General features: G+C 38.4%; 1 protein-coding gene across 1 annotated transcript; it reads right to left on the reverse strand.

The window, feature by feature from the left end:
* Positions 1-277: 277 nt before the first annotated feature.
* LOC127436175 (treslin-like) lies at positions 278-18,146 on the reverse strand. Its single transcript, XM_051690174.1, is given in 24 exon segments — positions 278-1,583; positions 2,093-2,215; positions 2,338-2,679; positions 2,682-3,454; positions 3,456-4,366; positions 4,450-4,586; positions 4,857-4,991; positions 5,077-5,135; positions 5,314-5,404; positions 5,490-5,627; positions 5,729-5,804; positions 6,227-6,314; positions 6,398-6,625; positions 7,147-7,229; positions 7,380-7,467; positions 7,614-7,714; positions 7,841-7,986; positions 9,264-9,455; positions 10,800-10,936; positions 11,808-11,955; positions 12,097-12,325; positions 16,446-16,675; positions 16,763-16,994; positions 17,087-18,146. Coding segments are annotated over 24 exon segments (5,475 nt in total). The 5' UTR covers positions 17,780-18,146; the 3' UTR covers positions 278-1,488.
* Positions 18,147-22,360: the final 4,214 nt, after the last annotated feature.

A 22,360-nucleotide genomic window follows, 5' to 3' on the forward strand; every position in this document is an offset into this window, starting at 1 on the left:
ATCCTGAGCACATGGTACTTGCCACTGGCATATTACATAATGTGTTATAAGTATTTGATTAATGTACTTGCAATTAGCTGGTTACACAATATTCTGGTAAGAGTAGTAACAGCTCACCTTGCAGATGTTGCTGCTGGTGTTGGGATCCAAATGGGCCACTCCAAAGAAAATTAACAGACTGCTGGAACATCTTAGCTCATCAGAGATGTTCTGTCTGAACCACCTCATGCAATATAACCTGTTCTTGTTCATGACTCATGGTCTTATTTTAAGTCCATGTAAGTCACTCATAGAATGAATCAAAGAAAGTGACAGTCAAGTCATTTGTCAAATGGACTTATCCAATGGCCAAATTGTATATAAAGAAACCTCAAAGGCATATTATGAGGTGATCTAGTGGTATACTAGATAAATGGTGTAATTTTCACATCGCTCTAAGTCAAGACATGGACATAATGAGAGACCACCATCGCCAAGCTGTATGCTCTGTCAAACACAAAAGCATCATTTAGATAAAGTACTTGTGTTTTAATTTGGACAGGCATGTATAACACACGATAAAGCATAAAAACACTTAGGTATTTACTTTGTCAAGCAGGTTTCAAATTATGAGTTAGTTTGTTAACCAGTAGTGTAAAACCTACCTGAAGACAAGCTGCAAGTCATGTATTTAAGAGGTATAAACTTTTCAGAGGCCAACCAGTTTAATAGCTGATTATGTGCAACATGAAATACAAACTATAGATACTGAACTTTCAGACCACAAAAACATGCTATATTAGACATGACATTTAATGCCTTTAACCACAACACATTCCATCAATGGTTTTGCAATTGGCTTTCAGCTGCAGTACTAGCAGATATTCTGAGAATAAAACTGACAATTCTTTTTACCCAATATAAGATGTTACAGGGGTGTCTGGATATTTCAATAAAAAACTTTTTTTTTAACATGAATTCATAAAAGAATAAATAAAAGCAGTATGTAGAACCTTAAGAACAACAGTTTCTTTATTAAAATAATCTGTTTAACATTTACATTTATTTCAGCTGTTAAGAAAAACATACTACATAAAAACTCCATTCCAGAGCAATAAGATCAAATAAATAATTGAAACTAACAAACTAAAATGAAAGCAATTTAAGCTTATTTTTTAGATTAAAAAACCCACAAAAAAAAAAAAAAAAAAAAGTAAAAGAAAAATTTTCCACCATATTTTCACAATAAATGTTTTGATAAGTCCAGTTTAACTCCTATGTGTGTTACATTGAACATGATAGCAGATGTAATATTTGTATAATACAAAGTACAAAATATACAATATTGTGTAATGCATTATTATACAAGCAAAGCAGAATAAAAACAGTTGATATAAAGACATAGCATAATATTCAAAACAGACAAAACAGTTTACAATGAAAGTGTGATTTTCTAAAAAGAGTGCAGGAAAATGCATCAGAAAAGTACTTATTGCAGTGACAGACTTCTTAGTCTAGCAGTTTCTTTCGGCTGTATGACATACTTGGTGTCCTTTGCCTTCTTGGCTGGCAAAGAGGAGAGCTATCCAGTTCAGACTTTGATCCTGTTGTGAAAAATAAATAAAATAAATAAATTACTCTCATTGTATTATTATCACAATTGTATTAAGGTCACAAGCAAGATTCAAACTGCTGTCGTCATGAGCAACAAGGCTAAATGTGTTGAAGCACATGCGCTAACCACAAGGCCAAGGCTCCAACGAGAATCTCTAAATATACATGGAATTTGGCAAATAAAAAACAACAGGATAGAAAAAAAATATGGGAAAGAAAAGGTTCATCATGTAAGCAACACAAACTGCAGATCATAGCATTTATCTGACAAAACAGGTCTACAAATTGAGGCTAGAGTATACTTAGTTTTTACGTGTGCCGATACGTCTCAAAGCACATCCCATTCAAAAAATATCCAGTGGAAAAAAACCCTCTGAAAAGTATACGTGGCCTAAGACAATAAGTCACATAATTTAATATTCTATCCCTCACAGCCTCGTTTTTCGTCAAATAAGGCATCTACTCTGAAGTCAATAGCTCCAACATTTCTTTGTCTTACCATCACATTGTGTTGTTTCTTTGACTACAGTTGATTTTTTGTATAGCAGAGGTGACTGTGTGAGGGCGAAGATTCCACTGGCTGACACAGGTTTATTTACTTTAGGGCCTGGAGGGGTCTCTACTGCAAAAGAACATTTGTGCCACAATGATTACAAGAAATTTGCTCATATGATAAAAGGCAACGCTGAAAGCTGTGAACATGCAATGATTATTGCACCCATGCTTCACATAAGCAGACTGTACCTTTTCCACCCATCAACGCAAACCGTTCAGATTTAATAGTTTTTCTAACTTCACACTCTTGGACTACAGACTCTGTCCAGTCCATGCCTTCTGGTGAGTAATGCTGACATGCCAAGTTGCTTAACCTCAGACTCAATGTCCTTTTACCGAATGGGGAACTCACTGATTCCTTTAATTCTTCCACCCCTTGTGTACTGAAAACACCCTCAAGCTCTGGGTTGTCCAATATCCTAGTCTTTTCAAAATGTGGATCTCCTTTGATGACCTGCTCTTTGTTCCCGTTAGTCTTGATCTGTGCCCTTTTCTTACGAGGCCAACTATTGAGATTTTCTGGGGTCGACCGTCCCTGCTCTGAGGAGATGGTGTCAAAGGGGTGAGTTCACCCGAGGCCAGTGGAGAAAGGTTAATTGTAGGATACCGTGTGGGAGTGATTGATTTACATATGAATGTCTGTACACCTTTCCCGGGTGTTCCTTTGGCAGGGGTTCCATGACTGCAGAGTGATGGAGATATACAGCCAGGATCTCGATGTCTAGAACACTGTGCAAGGGGACTATCACTTTGTGGTACCTTAATGTTTGACATGTTATGAAGCACAAGAGGTGAGGCCATGCCCTTGGTTGCAGTCTTTGGTGTATCACCTGTATTGAAAGAATCTGTTCGTCTTAACTTGAGTTTGGGCAGACCTGAGGCCTGTATTTCCAGCTCCACTTCATAAGTAAGGGGTTGAGGATTGGTGAACTTCTTTCCACATGCAGGAGTTCTTCTTGTTATTGGGGTGGAGAACATTGGTGTTCCCGAGGAGTATCTAAGACGTGCTTCTGCCTCTCTTTGCCGCCGGTCTGGAGTTTGACGGAAGCCGTAGCTTCGACTTGGCGTTGTTTCAGCCGGGATGGCTTGTTTGCCCTTGAATTCAAAAACCTCTGAGTTTCTAGAGGATTTCCTTGAGAAAGCAATGTTCATCTTAATGCCACCTGTCAACTGTGTCTTTACAACTGAAGCCTCAGATATATCAATGCTTTCGTCCTCTGTGGAGCTAAATTCAGAGCAATCAAACTGCTGAGAGTCGGAAAATGATGTTTCCTTTGCTTTTTCCAGGTTGGTCTCGTTTTGCTCTAATTTTTGTCTGAGACTCCCTCTCTTGAGGATTCAGGCTGATACCTGATCTATGACTACCTGAGGACTCAGATACAAATGATTTCTCTTTAGCCAAAGACAGACCTTTAAGAGGCAAAGGGCCAGTACCTAGACTGGCTCGAGAGTTAAGAGGCGAAGAGGAGGTGTCTTTTAGAGGTGTTCTACCAGAGCGAGTGCACATCCTGTGTGTTGGGCCAGGGCTTTTTATGGGCGTTTGTATATTTGTTTTCAGTGATAAAAGGCAAATAGAAAATTGCCCAGAATCAGAATTCTGTGCCTCATTGGAGGCAAATTCAACAGAGCTTTCCTTAACCTTACAAGGTAAGCTCAACATTCTCCTCATCTTTCCTGATTTCACACTGGACTTTTCTGGATCAAGATTTCCAGGGATTTCAAGTTTCCTGGGAGATGGCTCAGGAGATTCCATGCTATTCCTTTGAGTCACTTTGTCGGGTGTTTTGAAAACATTTGTCCTTTCATCTGGGCTGCAACTCTTGCTGGGTGTCATTAGCATTGGTGAACATCTTCTTTCAAACAAAGGAGACTCTGGCAAATTGATTGGATTGTCTGACAGACGTTTTCGTGGAGATGGAGACCATGTGACACTCTTCTTTGGCGTTTTTATGCTTGGGCTTCTTAGCCAAGTGCCATTTGGAGAAACGCATTCAAGGAGGATTTTCATTGGGGTCCTGAGTATCCCCTTAAGTGGGCTTTTCTTGGGAGTCTCTACCACAAGATTTTTAGCAGCTGGTGAGCGAAAGGGGCTCCCTCGCAGGGTTATGGAATTCTCTCCAGCTGTCCGGCCTGGAGTTCTTGGGGAACGAGGGGTTCTGCACCCAACTGCAGATCCAAATGTATCAGGATGCAACTTTTGTGGAGTTTTATTTTGACTCTGAAAAACAAGTAAGTCGGGGCTTGTTAAGTTTATTATTTGACTCCATGTTCCTTTTAATTAACAGTACACCAATGTGGTACCTCAAAAACTGCAGATTGATCTTTGCTGCCTTGATCTCCTGAAAAGGATGCTGTAGGGTGCCGTAAGCGACCAGGGGATTGGGTGGCACCAAAAAGAAGCCGAACTGGAGACCTAACAGAACTAACATTGAATCCACCTACAAAAATGAACACAAGCCCAGTTTGAAACCTTCATAGCACACATATGAATATCTTTTCCATTTGAAACTGCACATTTGAGGAAATATACTAGTTCAGTAGCTTAATGCCATGGCAGTACTGTGATAGTAGTAAGGGCAACTTTTAGTCTATTGGAGAGTATGGCTTTTAGCCTATAGCCAACTGAAACATTTATGTTGACCCCACTGAACATGCCATAATTTCCAATTTACAGTATAACTGAAACACTTGGATTAGTCCCGGCTCACCTTTACCCTCAGAATGGCAGAGCTGAGAGGAGAACAGTACACGGTCCAGGTTTCGGGAACGTGGCTGTGAGCTCGAATAGAAGACACTTGAATATCTCCTGGTAAGGCTTTTAATTCTTGGGCTTCTCCTCAAATCTAACAGAGAATGATTTATTAGAGCAACTTTTATGTACAAGTGATCATTCTATATTTTACATTTGGCAAAATCTCAGACACTAACCAGCAGCTGGTTTGACAGGAGACTCCTCAATAATGCATACTTCAGATTCTCCAGATCTCCTGTGAAGTAAAGGGCAATAGAAACATGGAAGACTCAGTTTAAAACCGCATGCCTTCTGAACATTTAACATATTTAAAATATTTTCTAATAGTCTACTATTTTAATATCATCCTGAAGCAAAGTGCTTATAAGTGCCAAAACCAGTAACAATTGAAAAACCACAGTCCTAGTACTCACCTGCCAGTCCTTTGCCTGTGAAGTAAGCGACTGGACACCTGCTTATGAAGTGGTGTCTCAGATACTTTCTTTGTCAAAAGAGTGTGTCGTTCTGAAATTAAATGATTTAAAATGAAAAGTTCATAAACTACAGTGCTGTTTCATCAATCAATAACTCTCTCTTAAAAACAATTTACCACCATCCTCCATATGTGAACGCTTGCATTTCCTGAGTCCTTCTACAGCGGACACAGACTGGCTTCTGGGCATTTTGGACTTCTTTGACGGAGATCCGGTAACCTGGTTGAAGAGATTTCTCCTAACCTTGGTTACCTCTGTGAATGAATATGACAAGGTACAACATCAGATCACAACAACTCTTTAAGCTGCTTGACCATAGGACAGCATGAAGATTAAAATGAGATAAGCCAATCACCTTGAACCGCTTGCTTTTTTGGTGGTGGTTCTTCCACAACAGGTTTTTCTACTGGAACACACAGCTTTGGCTTTGTCTGTAGATCCCAAGAGAGGTAAATTAGCATTATGTAACATTTCAACATCCCTGGGCTGCGTTCGAATTGTGTCGGCTCTTGTGGGGTTCCCACCCTTGTAAACACCTCACTTTGTTTAGAACTTTCAGACAGAAAATCAATTTCAGATCACTGATGAAAAGTTGGATAAATGAAAAACAATCATGTTACAGTATATCAGGGCAGTAACTCCATAAATGTTTTTTCATTCAACCAATCATGTTCCTTTTTCTTTTTTGTTGAACAGTGCCCCTGGTTGAATTTGCATAATATAAACTTTTAAAAATATTCTCTATTTTGAAATAAAAGAAAGATTGGAAGGTAGTTTTGAGTAAAGAAATTCCATTACAAGAAACTGGCAGGAAATAGCAGTGCAAGTATTGATGGGGAAAATAGAAGCTCACCAAGCGTGTGGATTTTCTTGGCATTTCTATCTGTCGAAGCACTTGAGGAGCCTCGCTCATGCTCTTGTGGCGCGTGATAATTTTCTGCCTATAAAAGCGAGAGAAAAGCATTGTTCACTTCTGTCAACACAAAGCACTTGATACAACTGCACCTTTTTTTTTAACAATCACCTCCTCTTCTTAGCAGAGCGATTGCGAAGTTCCTCCAGGTGATCTTCGAAACTGGAGAAGTTGCTCTGTGTGGCAGAGAAAGGAGAGAGACTCACAGACACGCTGTCCTTAGCCATAGACTCGTCACTGAAGAAGTCAGGGGGCAGGACAGCAATAAGCGCCTCAGGCAACTGAGTTCCTAGACTGTGGTAGACATCTGCCAGGACCTTAGGGATGCTATTCAGGTACCTGGGAGATATTAATTTCATAGACCATATTAAATCTCAAAAACTCTTAGTTTCACACATCACATTTTTAAGAATATTCTTTTTTTTTTTATCTCTTCTCCCAATTTGGAATGCCCAGTTCCCACTACTTAGTAGGTCCTCAATCCGGGTGGCGGAGGACAAGTCTCAGTTGCCTCCGCTTCTGAGACCATCAATCCTCGCATCTTATCACGTGGCTCATCGTGCATGACACTGCAGAGTCTCCGCATGTGGAGGCTCATGCTACTCTCCGCAATCCACGCACAATTTACCACGTGCCCCATTGAGAGCAAGAACCACTAATCACGACCACAAGGAGGTTACCCAATTTGACTCTACCCTCCCTAGCAACCGGGCCAATTTGGTTGCATAGGAGACCTGGCTGGAGTCACTCAGCACACCATGGATTCGAACTCGTGACTCCAGGGGTGGTAGTCAGCGTCAATACTCGCTGAACTACCCAGGCCCCCCTTTAAGAATATTCTTGAAATTTGTATTACTTACATTGGGAGGACTTCGTCTTGCATGAACTTGGATAAGTAAACAGCATCTTTACTTCGAGAGATAATACGGAACATATCAGCCACCTTAAACCAATGCAGAAAGGGGAAAAAATCAATATAAAATAAAACCACAAAGGGGACAAGATTTTTGCATTATAACTCAATGATTGTAAAATGAAGATATAGTTTACACTACAGGTTATGATGTTAGATTTTTAAAGGTTGTTTCCTTACATCCTCCACTCTCTCTTCCACAACTACTTCCTCTTGTTGTTCTGCTTGTCTCCAAACCTCAAGTCTGAGAACTGCTTGCAGCTGGCATCTGTAGAGATTCATATTTCAAAGTCTTAACAAAACTATTCCCTATACATAACCTTTAAAGATGATTCAAGGTAATTATAAAAGATGTTATGTAACACAACTATCATCTGAACAGAATAAAATGACATTTTTGATTTGTGTACTTACTCCCTGATTTTACTTTCAACATTTGAAGAATCTCCATACAGCTGACGAATAGACTGACAGGTTTTTAATAGATGCTTTTGCACCAAATCCAAGAATGAAGCCTATCAAAATATTGTTAAATGTATGGTCAAAAGGAAATGTTTCAGTTGCACTTCTCTGAAATTATTAAATTATTTCAGCCTTTGCCAAACAAGTATTCGACACAATATTAAATGTTTCTAACATACCTCCACATCTGTGTTGGTTTTGATGAATGCCTTCACCAAAGAGACCAAATCCTGGACCTGAGAGGGAACAGACAATGATCTGTTGTCCACAGCTTTCTGATAAGCGAGTCCCAGGTAGGAGAGCAGCTCCTCCTCACTGCTGAAATCTGTCCAATAATACATTATTTTATCATTAGCAATTTATGTACAGAAGTTGTGATGAGCAAGCTATGATAATACTTTAAAAACCAAAAGGTATTTAAAACAGTTTAGAGTCCAGTTAACACAGTTTGTAAATAAAATAAAGCTGAAAAGTGCATATTTAAAAACTAAAATGTAATGATAATTCTTTTTAAATGCTTTTTTAAACGCATATATTCAAATTAATATTCTTGAATTATCCTCACAATAATCAATATACTCAATATACAAAAATGGTTAGTTGCAACCCTAATAACATTTTTACAAATTATATTAAACTGCTGCTTATGGATAGTAAAATATAAGGCCAAAACTGATGTAATTAAAGGGATAGTTCACCCAAAAATGAACATTCTCTCATCATTTACTCACCTTGATGCCATACCAGGTGTGTATGACTTTCTTTCTTCATCAGAACACATTTAAAGAAAAATATCTTCGCTCAGTAGGTCCTTAAAAATGCAAGTGGATGGGGATACAGAAGAACAGACAGTCACCATAAACGTCATCCATATGACTCCACTGGCTAAATTAACGTCTCCTAAAGCGAAACGATCACTTTTGGTACAAAAAATATCAATATGTAAGTATTTTTGTATAACTATAAATCATCGCTTCCGGTCAGCTGCAGTAAGCGCATGACGTAATCGCGTTGGCATGTTCACGTGAGAACAGACGCATGTACGACACACCTGGAAGAGCAGCACTGTTTACACCTGAGTAAGCTTCGTTGGTTTTATCTGTTTGTTTACTCACAATGTGACATTTGTGTGCTCATCCTGGATGTCTCAACTGAGAGCAAAACATGAGATTAGATCCATAACATGCCAATGTGAATACGTTACACAAGACCGCGTGAACTCCGCCCTCTCGTGAATGTGCATAGGGCTGTCAACCGGAAGTGATCGTTTATAATTAAAAAGTACTTGTACTAAGAACTAATATGGATCTTTTTCACAGCAAAAGTGATCGTTTCACTTTAGAAGAGATTAATTTAAACAGTGGGGTCTTATACATGACATTTATGCTGACTGTCTGTTCTTTTTGGAGCTTCAAAGGTTGTATCCCCATCCACTTGCATTTTAAGGAACTACTGAGCTAAGATATTTTTCTTCAAATGAGTTCTGATAAAGAAAGAAAGTCAAACACCTGGCATGGCATGAGGGTGAGTAAATGATGAGAAAATTTTCATTTTTGGGTGAACTATCCCTTTAAGAATCTTATGAAGAAACAGAGTACTCACGAATGAGACCAGGCTTGGGGCGATCTACAAAGCATCTCTTGACCCCTTTGTCAGCCCTTTTGGCAGACCCAGCAGAGCTGCTATCTGCCTTAGTCTTTTGAGCTTTCACATTCAAGCAAGCAAAATTCAGCATCTGTAGAGAGCGACTCATGGTCTTCATCTTCTGTCTTACTGATGTGCGCTGGGTACCTCCTAAAAGGAAAGAGTACATAAGAGTACATAAACATAAATAACAATAAATACAAATATACACTCACCGGCCACTTTATTAGGGACACCTGTACATCTTATTCATGCGATTATCTAATCAGCCAATTGTGTGGCAGAAGTGTATAAAATCATGCAGATATGGGTCAGGAACTTCAGTTAATGTTCACATCAACCATCAGAATGGGGGAAAAAATGTGATCAGTGATTTAGACTGTGGCATGATTGTTGGTGCCAGATGGGCTGGTTTGAGTAGTTCTGTAACTGCTGATCTCCTAGGATTTTCATGAGCAACAGTCTCTAGAATGTAAAGAGAATGGTGCGAAAAACAAAAAACAACAAGTGAGTGGCAGTTCTGTGGACGAAAACTTTGATGAGAGAGGTCAACAGAGAATGGCCAGACTGGTTCGAGCCGACAGAGAGGCTATGGTAACACTCTGTACAATTGTAGTGAGCAGAATAGCATCTAAGTATGCACAACATGTTGAACCTTGAGGCGGATGGGCTACAAAAGCTGAAGACCACGTTAGGTTTCACTTCTGTCAGCCAAGAACAGAAAACTGAGGCTGCAGTGGGCCTACCATTTGTGTACCTCTGCAGAAATCCAGATTTGCCAGACCAGGTGATGTTTTTCCCAATCGTCTACTGTCCAGTTTTGGTGAGCATGTGCCCACTGCAGCCTCAGTTTCCTGTTCTAAGCTGACAGTATTGATACCCGGAGGAGTCTTCTGTTGCTGTAGCCCATCCGCCTCAATGTTCGACATGTTGTGTGTTCAGAAATGCTTTTCTGCATAGCACTGTTGTAACGCATGTTTGTCTGGGTTACTGTCACCTTCCTATCAGCTTGGACCAGTCTGGCCATTCTCCTCTGACCTCTGTCATTAAAAAGTTATTTTCTCCCACAGAACTGCCATTCACAGGATGTTTTTTTGTTTTTTGCACCATTCTCTTTACACTCTAGAGACTGTTGTGCATGAAAATCCCAGGAGATCAGCAGTTACAAAAATACTCAAACCAGCCCGTCTGGCACCAACAATCATGCCATGGTCTAAATCACTGAGATCACATATTTCCCCATTCTGATGGTTGATGTGAAAATTAACTGAAGCTCCTGACCCATATTTGCATGATTTTATACATTACACTACTGCCACATGATTGGCTGATTAGATAAATCACATAAATAAGTAGATCTACAGGTGTATCTAATAAAGTGGCAGGTGGGTGTACATTAAGATCACTATGTTGTTCACAATATCACCAACAAAATAATTGTGAATAAATGTTCAATATATCACTCACCCCTACTGTGTACAAGTTTATACTCACGTTTTTTGGACCTCAGGTTACCACTGGAGCCAGCTTCGCTGCTCTGATAGAGATCTGAAAGACAGCTGGTCAGGTCCTGCTGAGTGTCTAAGTATTCCTCTCCATGTTCCTCTTCTTCAGGAGCTGCATGAAGCAACCTGTGTATGCAAAACAAACAGATGTTTTAGATTGTAATAAAACAGCCCAAACAGAACCATTTGTGCCACTGTACAGTTGATGTCAAAAGTTTACATACACCATAGCCAAATACATTTAAACTCAGTTTTTCACAATTCCTGACATTTAATCATAGAAAACATTCCTGTCTTAGGTCAGTTAGGATCACTATTTTAAGAATGTGAAATGTCAGAATAATAGTAGAGAGAATTATTTATTTCAGCTTTTATTTCTTTCATCAAGGCACGCCATTTTTATTTGTATATCGCTTTTCACAACACACATTGTTTTGAAGCAGCTTTACAGGAAATCATGCTTAAAAAAAGAAAAAATGAAACTGTAATATCTATAATGTCTTACAGTGATCATTGTGTAGTTTGATTAAATATGATTGTAAAATGTGTATAGAAATTAAATAATTAAATAATAATTGTATTTAGAACCCCTGTGAGCAAGCTGAGGGTGACTGTGGCAAGGAACACAAAACTACATAAGATGTTGGTTAATGGAGAAAAACAACCTTGGGAGAAACCAGGCTCACTGTGGGGGCCAGTTCTTCTCTGGATAACATCATGAATATAATGCCAATATTAGTTATATTAGTATATTATACTGGAATTGTCATACGGTCAATTAAAAGTGGAACAATCTGTCTGTAAACAGTTGCTGGAAAAATTACTTGTGTCATGCACAAAGTAGATGTCCTAAACGACTTGCCAAAACAAGAGTTTGCAAATATGAAATCTGAGGAGTGGTTAAAAAATGAGTTTTAATGAATTCAGCCTAAGTGTATGTAAACTTCTGACTTCAACTCTATATGCAAAAAAAGTTTAATGGAAGATGAAAACATACTTCATTGATTCCATCAAGTGGCAGCTGATTCCTGATTGGTCAGAAAGAAGAAACCAGTCCTCTACCAGCCCATGTCTCCTTGGACCAAAGCACTGTTTTAGCTCTTGATTGGCCCAGTCAGGAACTAATGGCAGCTTCTTCACTTCATCTGGAATCCACATGAATATTATTTTAACTAACAGTGGTGATTAATTCTTTTATGCACAAAACAAATAATTTCTTGTTTTCTCCATTTAATTTTACGGCACACAACACAGATATATCCAAATATTTCAGATAAAACAAACACCTGAGCAATCCTCATTTTCCATGATGTCAAACATGACATTGAGAACACTGCTGACCACATCAGGTAAATCAGTGGGGATGTCTGCGGTTTCTGAGGAAACAAAGTTTGCAGGCAGGTGCTCGTCTCCCAGAGTAACCAGAGGCTGAAGGACAATGAGCAGAGCTGTGCAGGAGGAGAGCACTGACAGCACTGCTGAACACACCACACCTCCTTCACTCACTTCTGCAAGCTGCGCAAAATCAAGTCAAGAGACTGTAAAAAAACTACAATATTTGTTGTGCTTTACTGTAGCACAATTTACCTTTCACTATTTTCTGTGTGTTAAACCATAGTGCAATTATCTACGAAAAAATAACTTACATTATTACATAATTAGAGATGTGCTATGGTGGTCGACTAATCGATAACTGACTAGTTGATTAGTGGGGTCGACTACTAACATTAGCCTAATATTTTTAGAGTTGGTTTTAATAGGAGACGCAATTCTCAAATTAATTGAGATATGAAACTTCTTGGAGAGCGTTTTTGCATGATTATAGCTTGCTGTGCTTAAGTTTAGTCCAGTTATGCTTTGCTGCTGTTCAAAGCGCTGCATCAACAACACATTACAAGACAATCACTGTCAGATGTTAAATCCTCTGCTGTGAGTGAAGTTCCCATATTTGTGAGGTGCTTTGGAGAGATTAAAGTCTTTTGCTGATTCTGCCTGACACTGCTTCAATAAATACTTGAAGTTAGAAAGGTTAAATTGCTTGAATTGTGAACCTACATTATTATCTTGCAGTTCTACGCTTTTGACTGTGCAGCAAGGATTCCCCTCAGACTCCCAAGCTCTCTGTTTACACTGAAGCACGTCATTCTGTGTTGAGGATGCACATAAGCAGTTTTGTGCCATTCTTTATTGGAGCCTTTCTTATTTCTTATTTTTCTTGCTTTGATACTTTTGTGCAATAGTATAGCCTTTTAATTTGTTGATATACCATGTTGAAGTGCTGCGCTTAGCATCCGTATATCCCTCTGAAACAAGGGGTCAATGACCATAACGGTGCCTAAGTATACACTATTATCCTTAACACAGACTAGTTGACTAATCGTTCAAACAACAGACCGACTAGTCGATTATGACAATTGGTTGATTTGCATCCCTAAACATAATATTAAAATAAACCAATAAGTTGTTGGCACTATACAACAACAAAACTAGCTTTTTATGAAAGCACTGTATTTACAGTTGAAGTCAGACGTTTACACACACTTAGGTTGAAGTCATTAAAACTAATTTTGTAACCACTCCACAGATTTCCTATTAGCAAACTCAAGTTTTGGCAAGTCATTTAGGACATCTACTTTGTGCATGGCACAAGTAATTTTTCCAACAATTGTTTACAGACAGATTGTTTCACTTTTAATTGACTGTATCACAATTCCAGTGGGTCAGAAGTTTACATACAAGTTAACTGTGCCTTTAAGCAGCTTGGAAAATTCCAGAAATTATGTCAAGCCTTTAAACAATTAGCCAATTAGCTTCTGATAGGCTAACTGGAGTCAATTGGAGGTGTACCTGTGGATGTATTTTAAGGCCTACCTTCAAACTCAGTGCCTCTTGACATCATGGGAAAATAAAAAGAAATCAGCCAAGACCTCAGAAAAAAAACTGTGGACCTCCACAAGTCTGGTTCATCCTTGGGAGCAATTTCCAAATGCCTGAAGGTACCACGTTCATCTGTACAAACAATAGTATGCAAGTATAAACACCATGGGACCATGCAGCTATCATACCGCTCGGGAAGGAGAGGCATTCTTTCTCCTAGAGATGAATGTAGTTTGGTGCGAAAAGTGCAAATCAATCCCAGAACAACAGCAAAGGACCTTGTGAAGATGCTGGAGGAAACAGGTAGACAAGTATCTATATCCACAGTAAAATGAGTCCTATATCAACATTACCTGAAAGGCTGCTCAGTAAGCAAGAAGCCAATGCTCCAAAACCACCATAAAAAAGCCAGACTACAGTTTGCAAGTGCACATGGGGACAAAGATCTTACTTTTTGGAGAAATTTCCTCTGGTCTGATGAAACAAAAATGGAACTTTTTGGCCATAATGATCATCATTATGTTTGGAGGAAAAAGGGTGAGGCTTGCAAGGCAAAGAACACCATCCCAACCGTAAAGCATGGTGGTGGCAGCATCATGTTGTGGGGGTGCTTTGCTGCAGAAGGGACTGGTGCACTTCACAAAATAGATGGCATCATGAGGAAGGAAAATTATGTGGATATATTGAAGCAACATCTCAAGACATCAGTCATGAAGTTAAAGCTTGGTTGCAAATGGGTCTTCCAAATGGACAATGACCCCAAGCATACCTCCAAAGTTGTGGCAAAATGGCTTAAGGACAACAAAGTCAAGGTACTGGAGTGGCCATCACAAAGCCTTGACCTCAGTCTGATAGAAAATTTGAGGGCAGAACTGAAAAAGCATGTGCAAGCAAGGAGGCCTACAAACCTGACTCAGTTACACCAGTTCTGTCTGGAGGAATGGGCCAAAATTCCAGCAACTTATTGTGAGAAGATTGTGGAAAGTAGTGATCCTAACTGACCTAAGACAAGCAAAGTTTTCTACGATTAAATGTCAGGAATTGTGAAAAACTGAGTTTAAATGTATTTGGCTAAGGTGTATGTAAACTTCTGACTTCAACTGTATAAAATATGGGAACTTTCCTCACAGCAGAGGATTTAAAGTCCGACAGTGATTGTCTTGTAATGTGTTATTGATGCAGCACTTTGATAACTATAACAGCAGTAGGGATGCACCGATACCACTTTTTCTCTTCCGTTCCAATATCGGAAATCTAAGTATCGGCCGATACCGATCCCAAGCCGATACCAGTGTTTTTTTTTTTTTGCATAATCAGTTTAGAATATCTTTACATTATTGTGTGGAACTAATTGGGAGTACTCTTTAATATGTAAAGAAACACAAACCTCTAACTACACATTATTTCAATATAAATGTATAGCTTATTAAGAAGCACTTTATTATTAACTAGTATACTGGATAATGTAGCAGCAAAATTAACAGTAATTCCAGTCTTCAAGTCTTCAGTAGAAAAGAAACCAGTGTTTTATTTTTGCCTTTTTTTTTTCCAAAAATGTTTCAAATTGCATCTGGACTTTAAAGGATTCAGATCTCTTTTTTGTTTAATTTTGTTTTAAGACATTAATCCACTTTTCATTCACACAGTTATTTTTTGGAACCCATTAAACTTAAATATTGTTATAAATTGTAAACAAATACTATTGATGACAATAATAATAAGAATAAGAATAAATTGTTATTAATATTATTATTAGACTTTTAATTTTAAATACAACAGTAATACATTACATTTAATACAGTAATAGCACTTTTTAAACCCTCACGCTTTTATTTTGACATTCTAAACTCTCCAGAAAGTCCTGTATGTGTCTGTTTGTAGGCAAGTTCACAGTAGTTTAATTCACTTCTTATTCAAATTCTGGTACAATGCACCTTCGGTGTCGTTCTAAATGCATATTATAAGTGAACCGAACTATTGAGCATCTACATCTGAAATGCTGTTCTTGAGTAGTGCTCAAATATTGCACCGCTGTGAAGGCTAAAAATAGCCGCGAGTGCATCACCAGCCTGTGCGCGAGTTTGTGTCAACAGAGCAGCACCATTCACTAACGCACTGGCGCTGCGCATACTATATATTTACTTATTAAACACAGCCTTTTGTGATTCACAGAGCTATCGCACGTCTTCAAGTGGCTTTGAATAAAATGCACGAGTCATATGAACTGATTTAATAGTGTTTTTATGGTTCTTTTATGTAATTTTTGGAGCTTGACAGTAACGAACATGACTAACACACAGTATTGGATTTGGATTGGGCTCGTCGGACCGATAACCGATCCGTCTAAAAACTTCAGTATCGGAGCCGATACCGATCCAGAAATCGGATCGGTGCATCCCTAAACAGCAGCGGTGCATAAATGGACTAAACTTAAGCACAGAAAGCTATGATTATGCAAAAACGCCCTCCAAGAATTTATGTCTCTCAAATAATTTGATCTCTCATTAAAACCACCACCACAACAAATATTAATGTTAGTAGTCAACCCCACTTATCGACTAGTCAGCTGTTGGACGACTATTCAATTAGTCGACCACCGTGGCAGATTCCTATTATGTATGAGTGGCCCATTCTGCAAGAGCATTGAATGTGACTTATTCAATCAGATTCAATCTCTATCCCTTTATGAAAGTATAATACATTTAATCTCTTTTGTGTAATAAATCAGTACTCTAGTAAATCATTATAATAACTTTACCAGGGAAGATCCTTCAGTGGACAGCTCCCTCAGGTGCTTAAAAGCTACTTGACCCAGCTCAGCAACTGGGCACTGCAGTATCCAGCTCTCAGAGGCTGAACGTGAGAGGGAGAAGGTGTCCAAGTCCTCCAGGATGCCTCTCAGAGTCACCTCTACAGTAGCACGCAGAGATCTTTGCCTGAATGAGACCGGCTCCAGCATCACATCACAGGACTGCTTGTCACCACCTTCTACAGAAATGACTTGTGAATTTACTCATAATATTATCCCACCATAAAAGCAAACATATGTGCCACTGACTACATCATAATGTTTACCTGCAATCCAGCAAAGAGATCCATCCACTGAAGGAAATGCTTGTCGATGTAACCTTTGGGATGACTGAACATAGCCATTGGTTGTTGAGTCTATAGGGAAAGCTTCCAAAACCTGATGCTGGTCCCTCAGTGGCAAGCAAGGAGACAGAATGGGGACCACCCATCCACCAACCTGCCCAAGAAGCTCTGCCACTGTATCCAGGCCAACGTAGTCCTCCACCACATTGTTACCCTGATGAAAAAGGTACACTGTAGTAAACAACACTCAAATATAAGCATCAGTTTTTGTTCTAGGTTCTAAAAACTCATAGGACTACCACTTACCTTCAATATGCCCGAATCGGCCCAATGTAGCACAACGTTTCGTTTAATAAGCATATTTATGAGACCTTTGGGCAGCACCTGCTCCTGTATTTCTCTTTGGTTTCTACTGTCATCCCTCCTCAAAGACAAGTAGTCCCCCAACTCTCTTTTGGAGCGTGGACATTCAGAAACAACGAAAAGAATATTTTTGTCAATGCCCAAGTCATCGTCCTGCAAAGGGACATTTCTGCCACCTCGACTGGACCTTCGGGGTCTCAATGCCACTTTGGTGGGAGATGTTAGATCAGGTCTGTCCCACTGGAAGTCTAGGAGGATCCCTTTCAGTGCATTCTGGACACAACTAGCCGGGCTGGGTTTCAGTTTGTGTTGCGTTAAGGGCTTTTCGCGACATATGCGTGATTTTTCCTCCACATTAAATTTGACATAATGCTCCTCTTCAAAGTCACTAAACGCCTTCTCGTGAAGCTCTTTGAAGTCAGTGCCTCTGGTTATGAGCGTAGCACTTTTAACTGTCCTTGAATGGAAAAATGTATATCCCCATCGCACTTTTTCGAGACCATATTTATTTCCCAAACTGAGCAGAATCCTTAGTATCCAATGTTTGAGATTATACTGAAAGGCACTGGTCGTGCTGCTGTTCTCTTCTGGTTGACAATCCACATCGATGGCAAAAAACACATTCTGAGCGAACATACCTGCACTTGAAGGACTGTCATAGACAATAATATCGCTATCAGCGATCAAATGTTACAGGTATAGACGTTTAGAACTAGTTTAGACAGCCAAAACAGATAAGAGAGGTGACGTCATGCCTTTAAAATAGTCTAAAATGTAAATAAAGGCATATTCGAGCGTTACGAGCAGCTCGTGCAATGTGCACGTACGTTATTTTCCAGTCGCTGTCGAGCCATTAACCATTCGAAACTAAATATATCCATTTAAACATGCCGTTAAGATCAACGGCCACTTATAAAATATATGTATATGTATATTATTTGAAGCTATTGTTTCTTTACCCTTTAAAATTTCCGTTAGCAATTGCTCGACTCGCTCCCTCAAACTCTTCGCGCTTAAGAATACCATTGGCTGCAGCGAATGGCATAAAACAAACTTTAAAAACGTCATTCGTTTCTCTTCGTTTGATAGGACCACAGGGCTGTACAATAAAAAAATCCAAAGACGTCATTCCTATCTCGCTCTGTGATTGGCCCACAGTCATGTCAATAAAAAAGCAGCGCTTCCGTTCTTCTCGTACGTAGTATGCAGAGCATTGTTTATGTTTTACTGGCATCTACTGGGCAGGAGTCAGAATGTCAATAGGAACACGATGCAGCGTACTACAAAATCCAAAATAAATGTCTGCATTGCTTAAGATAAAATGTAAGAAGCAAAGAGCAGAGAAGTTCACTTAAACGAACTGTTAAAAAGAGTAAATATTATTTCTTTGCCTGTACGTTTGGTCATAGTGATTATTTTTGCACAGAACACAAGTTAAAGGTGCTGTTGGTGCTGATATTGTCTCTCCTTTATAGCCAAATGTGGACAGGGACGGCTTGATAAACCATAAAGCCTTTTTATAGGCTTCCCACACATTTTGACCAATGAATTCACATGACTTTGTTGCAATAATTTGTTATTATTGGATAAAGAGAATATATATATAGCGAGAGAGAGAGAGAGAGAGAGAGAGAGAGAGAGAGAGATTGCACTCACAAAGAGCCATTTCTAGCCGATGAAATATTTTAGAGCTGAGCATTACTAGAGAATTACTCATTTCCATGACCTTTTAATATTTTGACTAATTTTCCTGACTTTTCCAAGCATGTGAATAACAATAAAAAAATTCCCTGATATTTTCAGGTTTTCGATGACTGTGGGAACCCTGTCTCGCTGATAAATATTCAGCGAGTATTTATATTATAGCGAATAGTGACTCAACGATCAGCACGCAAATCTGTGATAGCCCATTTTGAGCTCTAGTTTGCCATGCGTGAGTCTGCTTCGGTGTCTTTTCTTGCCTGTAAAGACAGCATGACTATAGCACGAGCCAATGGCATTCGAGTGCGGGCTGTAAAGGAGCATATTATTGGTTTGACTCACTGAACGAATACACCCCTTCACTGAACCACTGAACTCAAACCGTGATCAAGTGAGGATCAGGACCTGTTGACTGACTGAAGGAGAGGAGGAGTTCGGTTTGGTCACTTATTTCGTTAATCTTGTTGAACAAGGAGAGAAAGGGGCTGGACAAATTATGAGTAAAAGTGACTGATGACATAATTATGACTTCTGGACGTAACTGAACTAATAATTATTTTTAGGCTAATATTGTTGTCTTTTTGTATAGTCATGCACAGCAGTTCACAAAATGATAGATATGCTTTGTTGTCATTTGTGAGGAAAACGCTTATTACGCTTAAACACTCTGTGGAATTCTCTAAATCAATTTGTTGATAAGCACGTTTTAATAAAGTAAAACTAGACCTGTTTCAGTCGTGAATGAATTAGTGTATTATCAAAGGTTTAATGACTCACTCAAAACACATAAAAGACATGTGATTTACAAGAATTGTTACAGAATGGATCAGTGAACATATCTGGATGAATCTTTTGGTGAATGAATTCCAAAGACTCATGTCACGAGTTAATGACAGAGATGCACCATCTGGAGTTACTACACCCCACTAAATAAATGTGACAATTATTGTAGTAATAGATTTTTGTGGTGTTTGATTTAACTTTAAACTACTAAAGTTGCAGAATTATTGATTCATGTTCCATAATATTAGTGACAACTCTTTACAATAAGGTTGTATTTGTTAACATTAGTTAACAGCATTAGTTACCATGAACCAACAATGAACAATACTTTTTCAGAACGTATTAATCTTGGTTAATGTTAACTGCAACATATAGTAAAACATTTTTAAAATTAAAAATTGGAAATGTTGACATAAATTAATGCATTATGAACTAATATGATATAAAAATTAATAATTGTATTTTCATGAATATACATTATGTCTAGATTTATAAGTACTGTAAAAATATATGGTTCATTGTAAGTTAATGATACCTAATGCATTGACTGTTAACAATTACAACCTTATTGTAAAGTGTTACCATTTTTGTTAATAAACAGAGAACAAACAAAGAATGATTAGGGCAGATGAAACATGTTGCCAATAAATAGACAGTTACAATAATATATGGTTTTGTCTATATTCTTCAAGCAGGTTATTTTTTATAACTTTAGAAATGGTTATTATTGAAAATGATGAAATTCTGAATTAATATCTGCTGGCTATCTTGAATGATGTAAACACCATCTATGCAACATTAAATTTGTATATCTTTACAGTGTCATTGTGGGCTGAGCCCCACTAAGATTGAAATCCTAAAATCACCCCTGGAATAATACTCAACCTGTAATTAGAATGGCAAAATAGCTGGGTCTAAATAAAAGTAAAAGTTAATTTAAGACATTTTGGAACAATGTTAATCAACAGCTCTGTAAGGGTGCTTTATTTTGTATTTATCCTTTCAATTCAGCCACGTCAAATTTGATCATTTTCATGCATTTTCATGTTGCCAAAAGAACATGACCAAAAGGGTACAGAGTAGGATAAAAAGGGAAATATCTGATAACCTTGCAGGAATAGACTGTTTGTTCTGGCACATAGAAAGAGAGACTGTGAGTACACCCAGAATAGGCTAACTTTGTGTCAGTACACAGAATAGAAATGTCAGCGCTACATTAGGAAGCTCAGATAGGTTCCCAGTCATAATCACAGACACACGATACATAAAGAAAAAATTTTATAATTTAATTTTCAAGAGTCTTACAAATGTCAGAAACTCAACCTCCCAGTATCATCCTCATCATAGTTGGTGTCATTTTGTTATTTTTACAATGCTTTCTCCTATCCTGACTAATATGCAGAGGCAGCTAAGCCAATAAGTCATTTATGCTATTTAAGTAAGTAAGCAATGTGGCTCTGTGACACTATCAAAACATTGCTCTGTTTGTTTCAGGATACTTATTTGAAAACATTTATTTATTCAATTCCAATGGACAATGCTAGCATGAAATTCCACACTTTAAATAAAGAATTTGCATGGCTTTATTTACATAGATGGTAAAAATGAAATGCAACACCATATATCCCGCTTGCAGTATTGATCAACTGATTTCCCCTGACACATATATTAATAACTTTTCACCAGTCATCCCTTGGCAACTGCCCTCATCAATGGTTTGAGGAAATGAGAGTGAAAGAAAGTAGGTTACCTTCTGCTCATTAAGCAGTTCTAGCATATTCTTGACAATTTTAAGATTAATCTCATTAGATCAAGACATTAGCAGAAGAAGTGCTTCCAGTTATGTGTCTCTTGGTTCTGACTCAAAACCCGGGAGGGTTCTGCTTTGTGGTGTATATGAGAATGTAGGTCAGGGATTCAGCAAACAAATGCCTTTTCAGACAGCACCCAGAACAGACAACATTCTCAGGTAATGCAATGCATACTGAGAACCAACAGAAAGGTGAATTAGCAAAACAGAATGGGCTGTTATTTTTTATATGTATTTGTGCACAAGCTATACTACTTAATATGTATCTATGTGTAATTAAACTCTAACTATACATTTTTACCACTTATGTTGCAATGTGCACAGGGCTGTTACAAAAGACCTCATATTTGTACCGTTCCCCAAATCTGGCTTATGATCTTCGAAGTGCCATGTCATGAAGATGGATCTACGTGTTTCCAGTTGAAGAAAAGCAACAAATCCCTCTTTTTCCTGAGCACTTAATCTTCCTTGCTCTTCAGCGTACTGTACGTTGTCATTACTGATCCATTTAATAAACACTGGCCTGTAAACATGAGTCACAGTGTTTGTCTAATGATTCAGTCACGTTTCAAGCCCACTCACTTTAACTATTTTTGCCAGGTCAATTGTGAAATAAACAGCCTTGTGGTTGATTCATAGGACTATAGTTCAAAGAATATGGGTGAGGAATTACAATATAGCCAATTACAAACACAAATATTATGGATTTAAAATACAATGCTGCACATTTTCCTTGACACGTTCCCTTTCGAGGAAGATTTCCATCAAATCGTCTCTTGGCAAGTAATGAGATAAAGAACTATTTGTTACATAACCAAGAACAGTGGGACCAGTCCAAATGCCAGCTGGGAACATGATGTTTTTAACTGATGGCTGTTATGCACTCAACAATGCTCCCGAACATTCTGAAAAATTTGCAGTGT

Source organism: Myxocyprinus asiaticus, chromosome 46 (assembly GCF_019703515.2).
Source record: "Myxocyprinus asiaticus isolate MX2 ecotype Aquarium Trade chromosome 46, UBuf_Myxa_2, whole genome shotgun sequence".
In the NCBI taxonomy this organism is placed as follows: Eukaryota; Metazoa; Chordata; class Actinopteri; order Cypriniformes; family Catostomidae; genus Myxocyprinus; species Myxocyprinus asiaticus.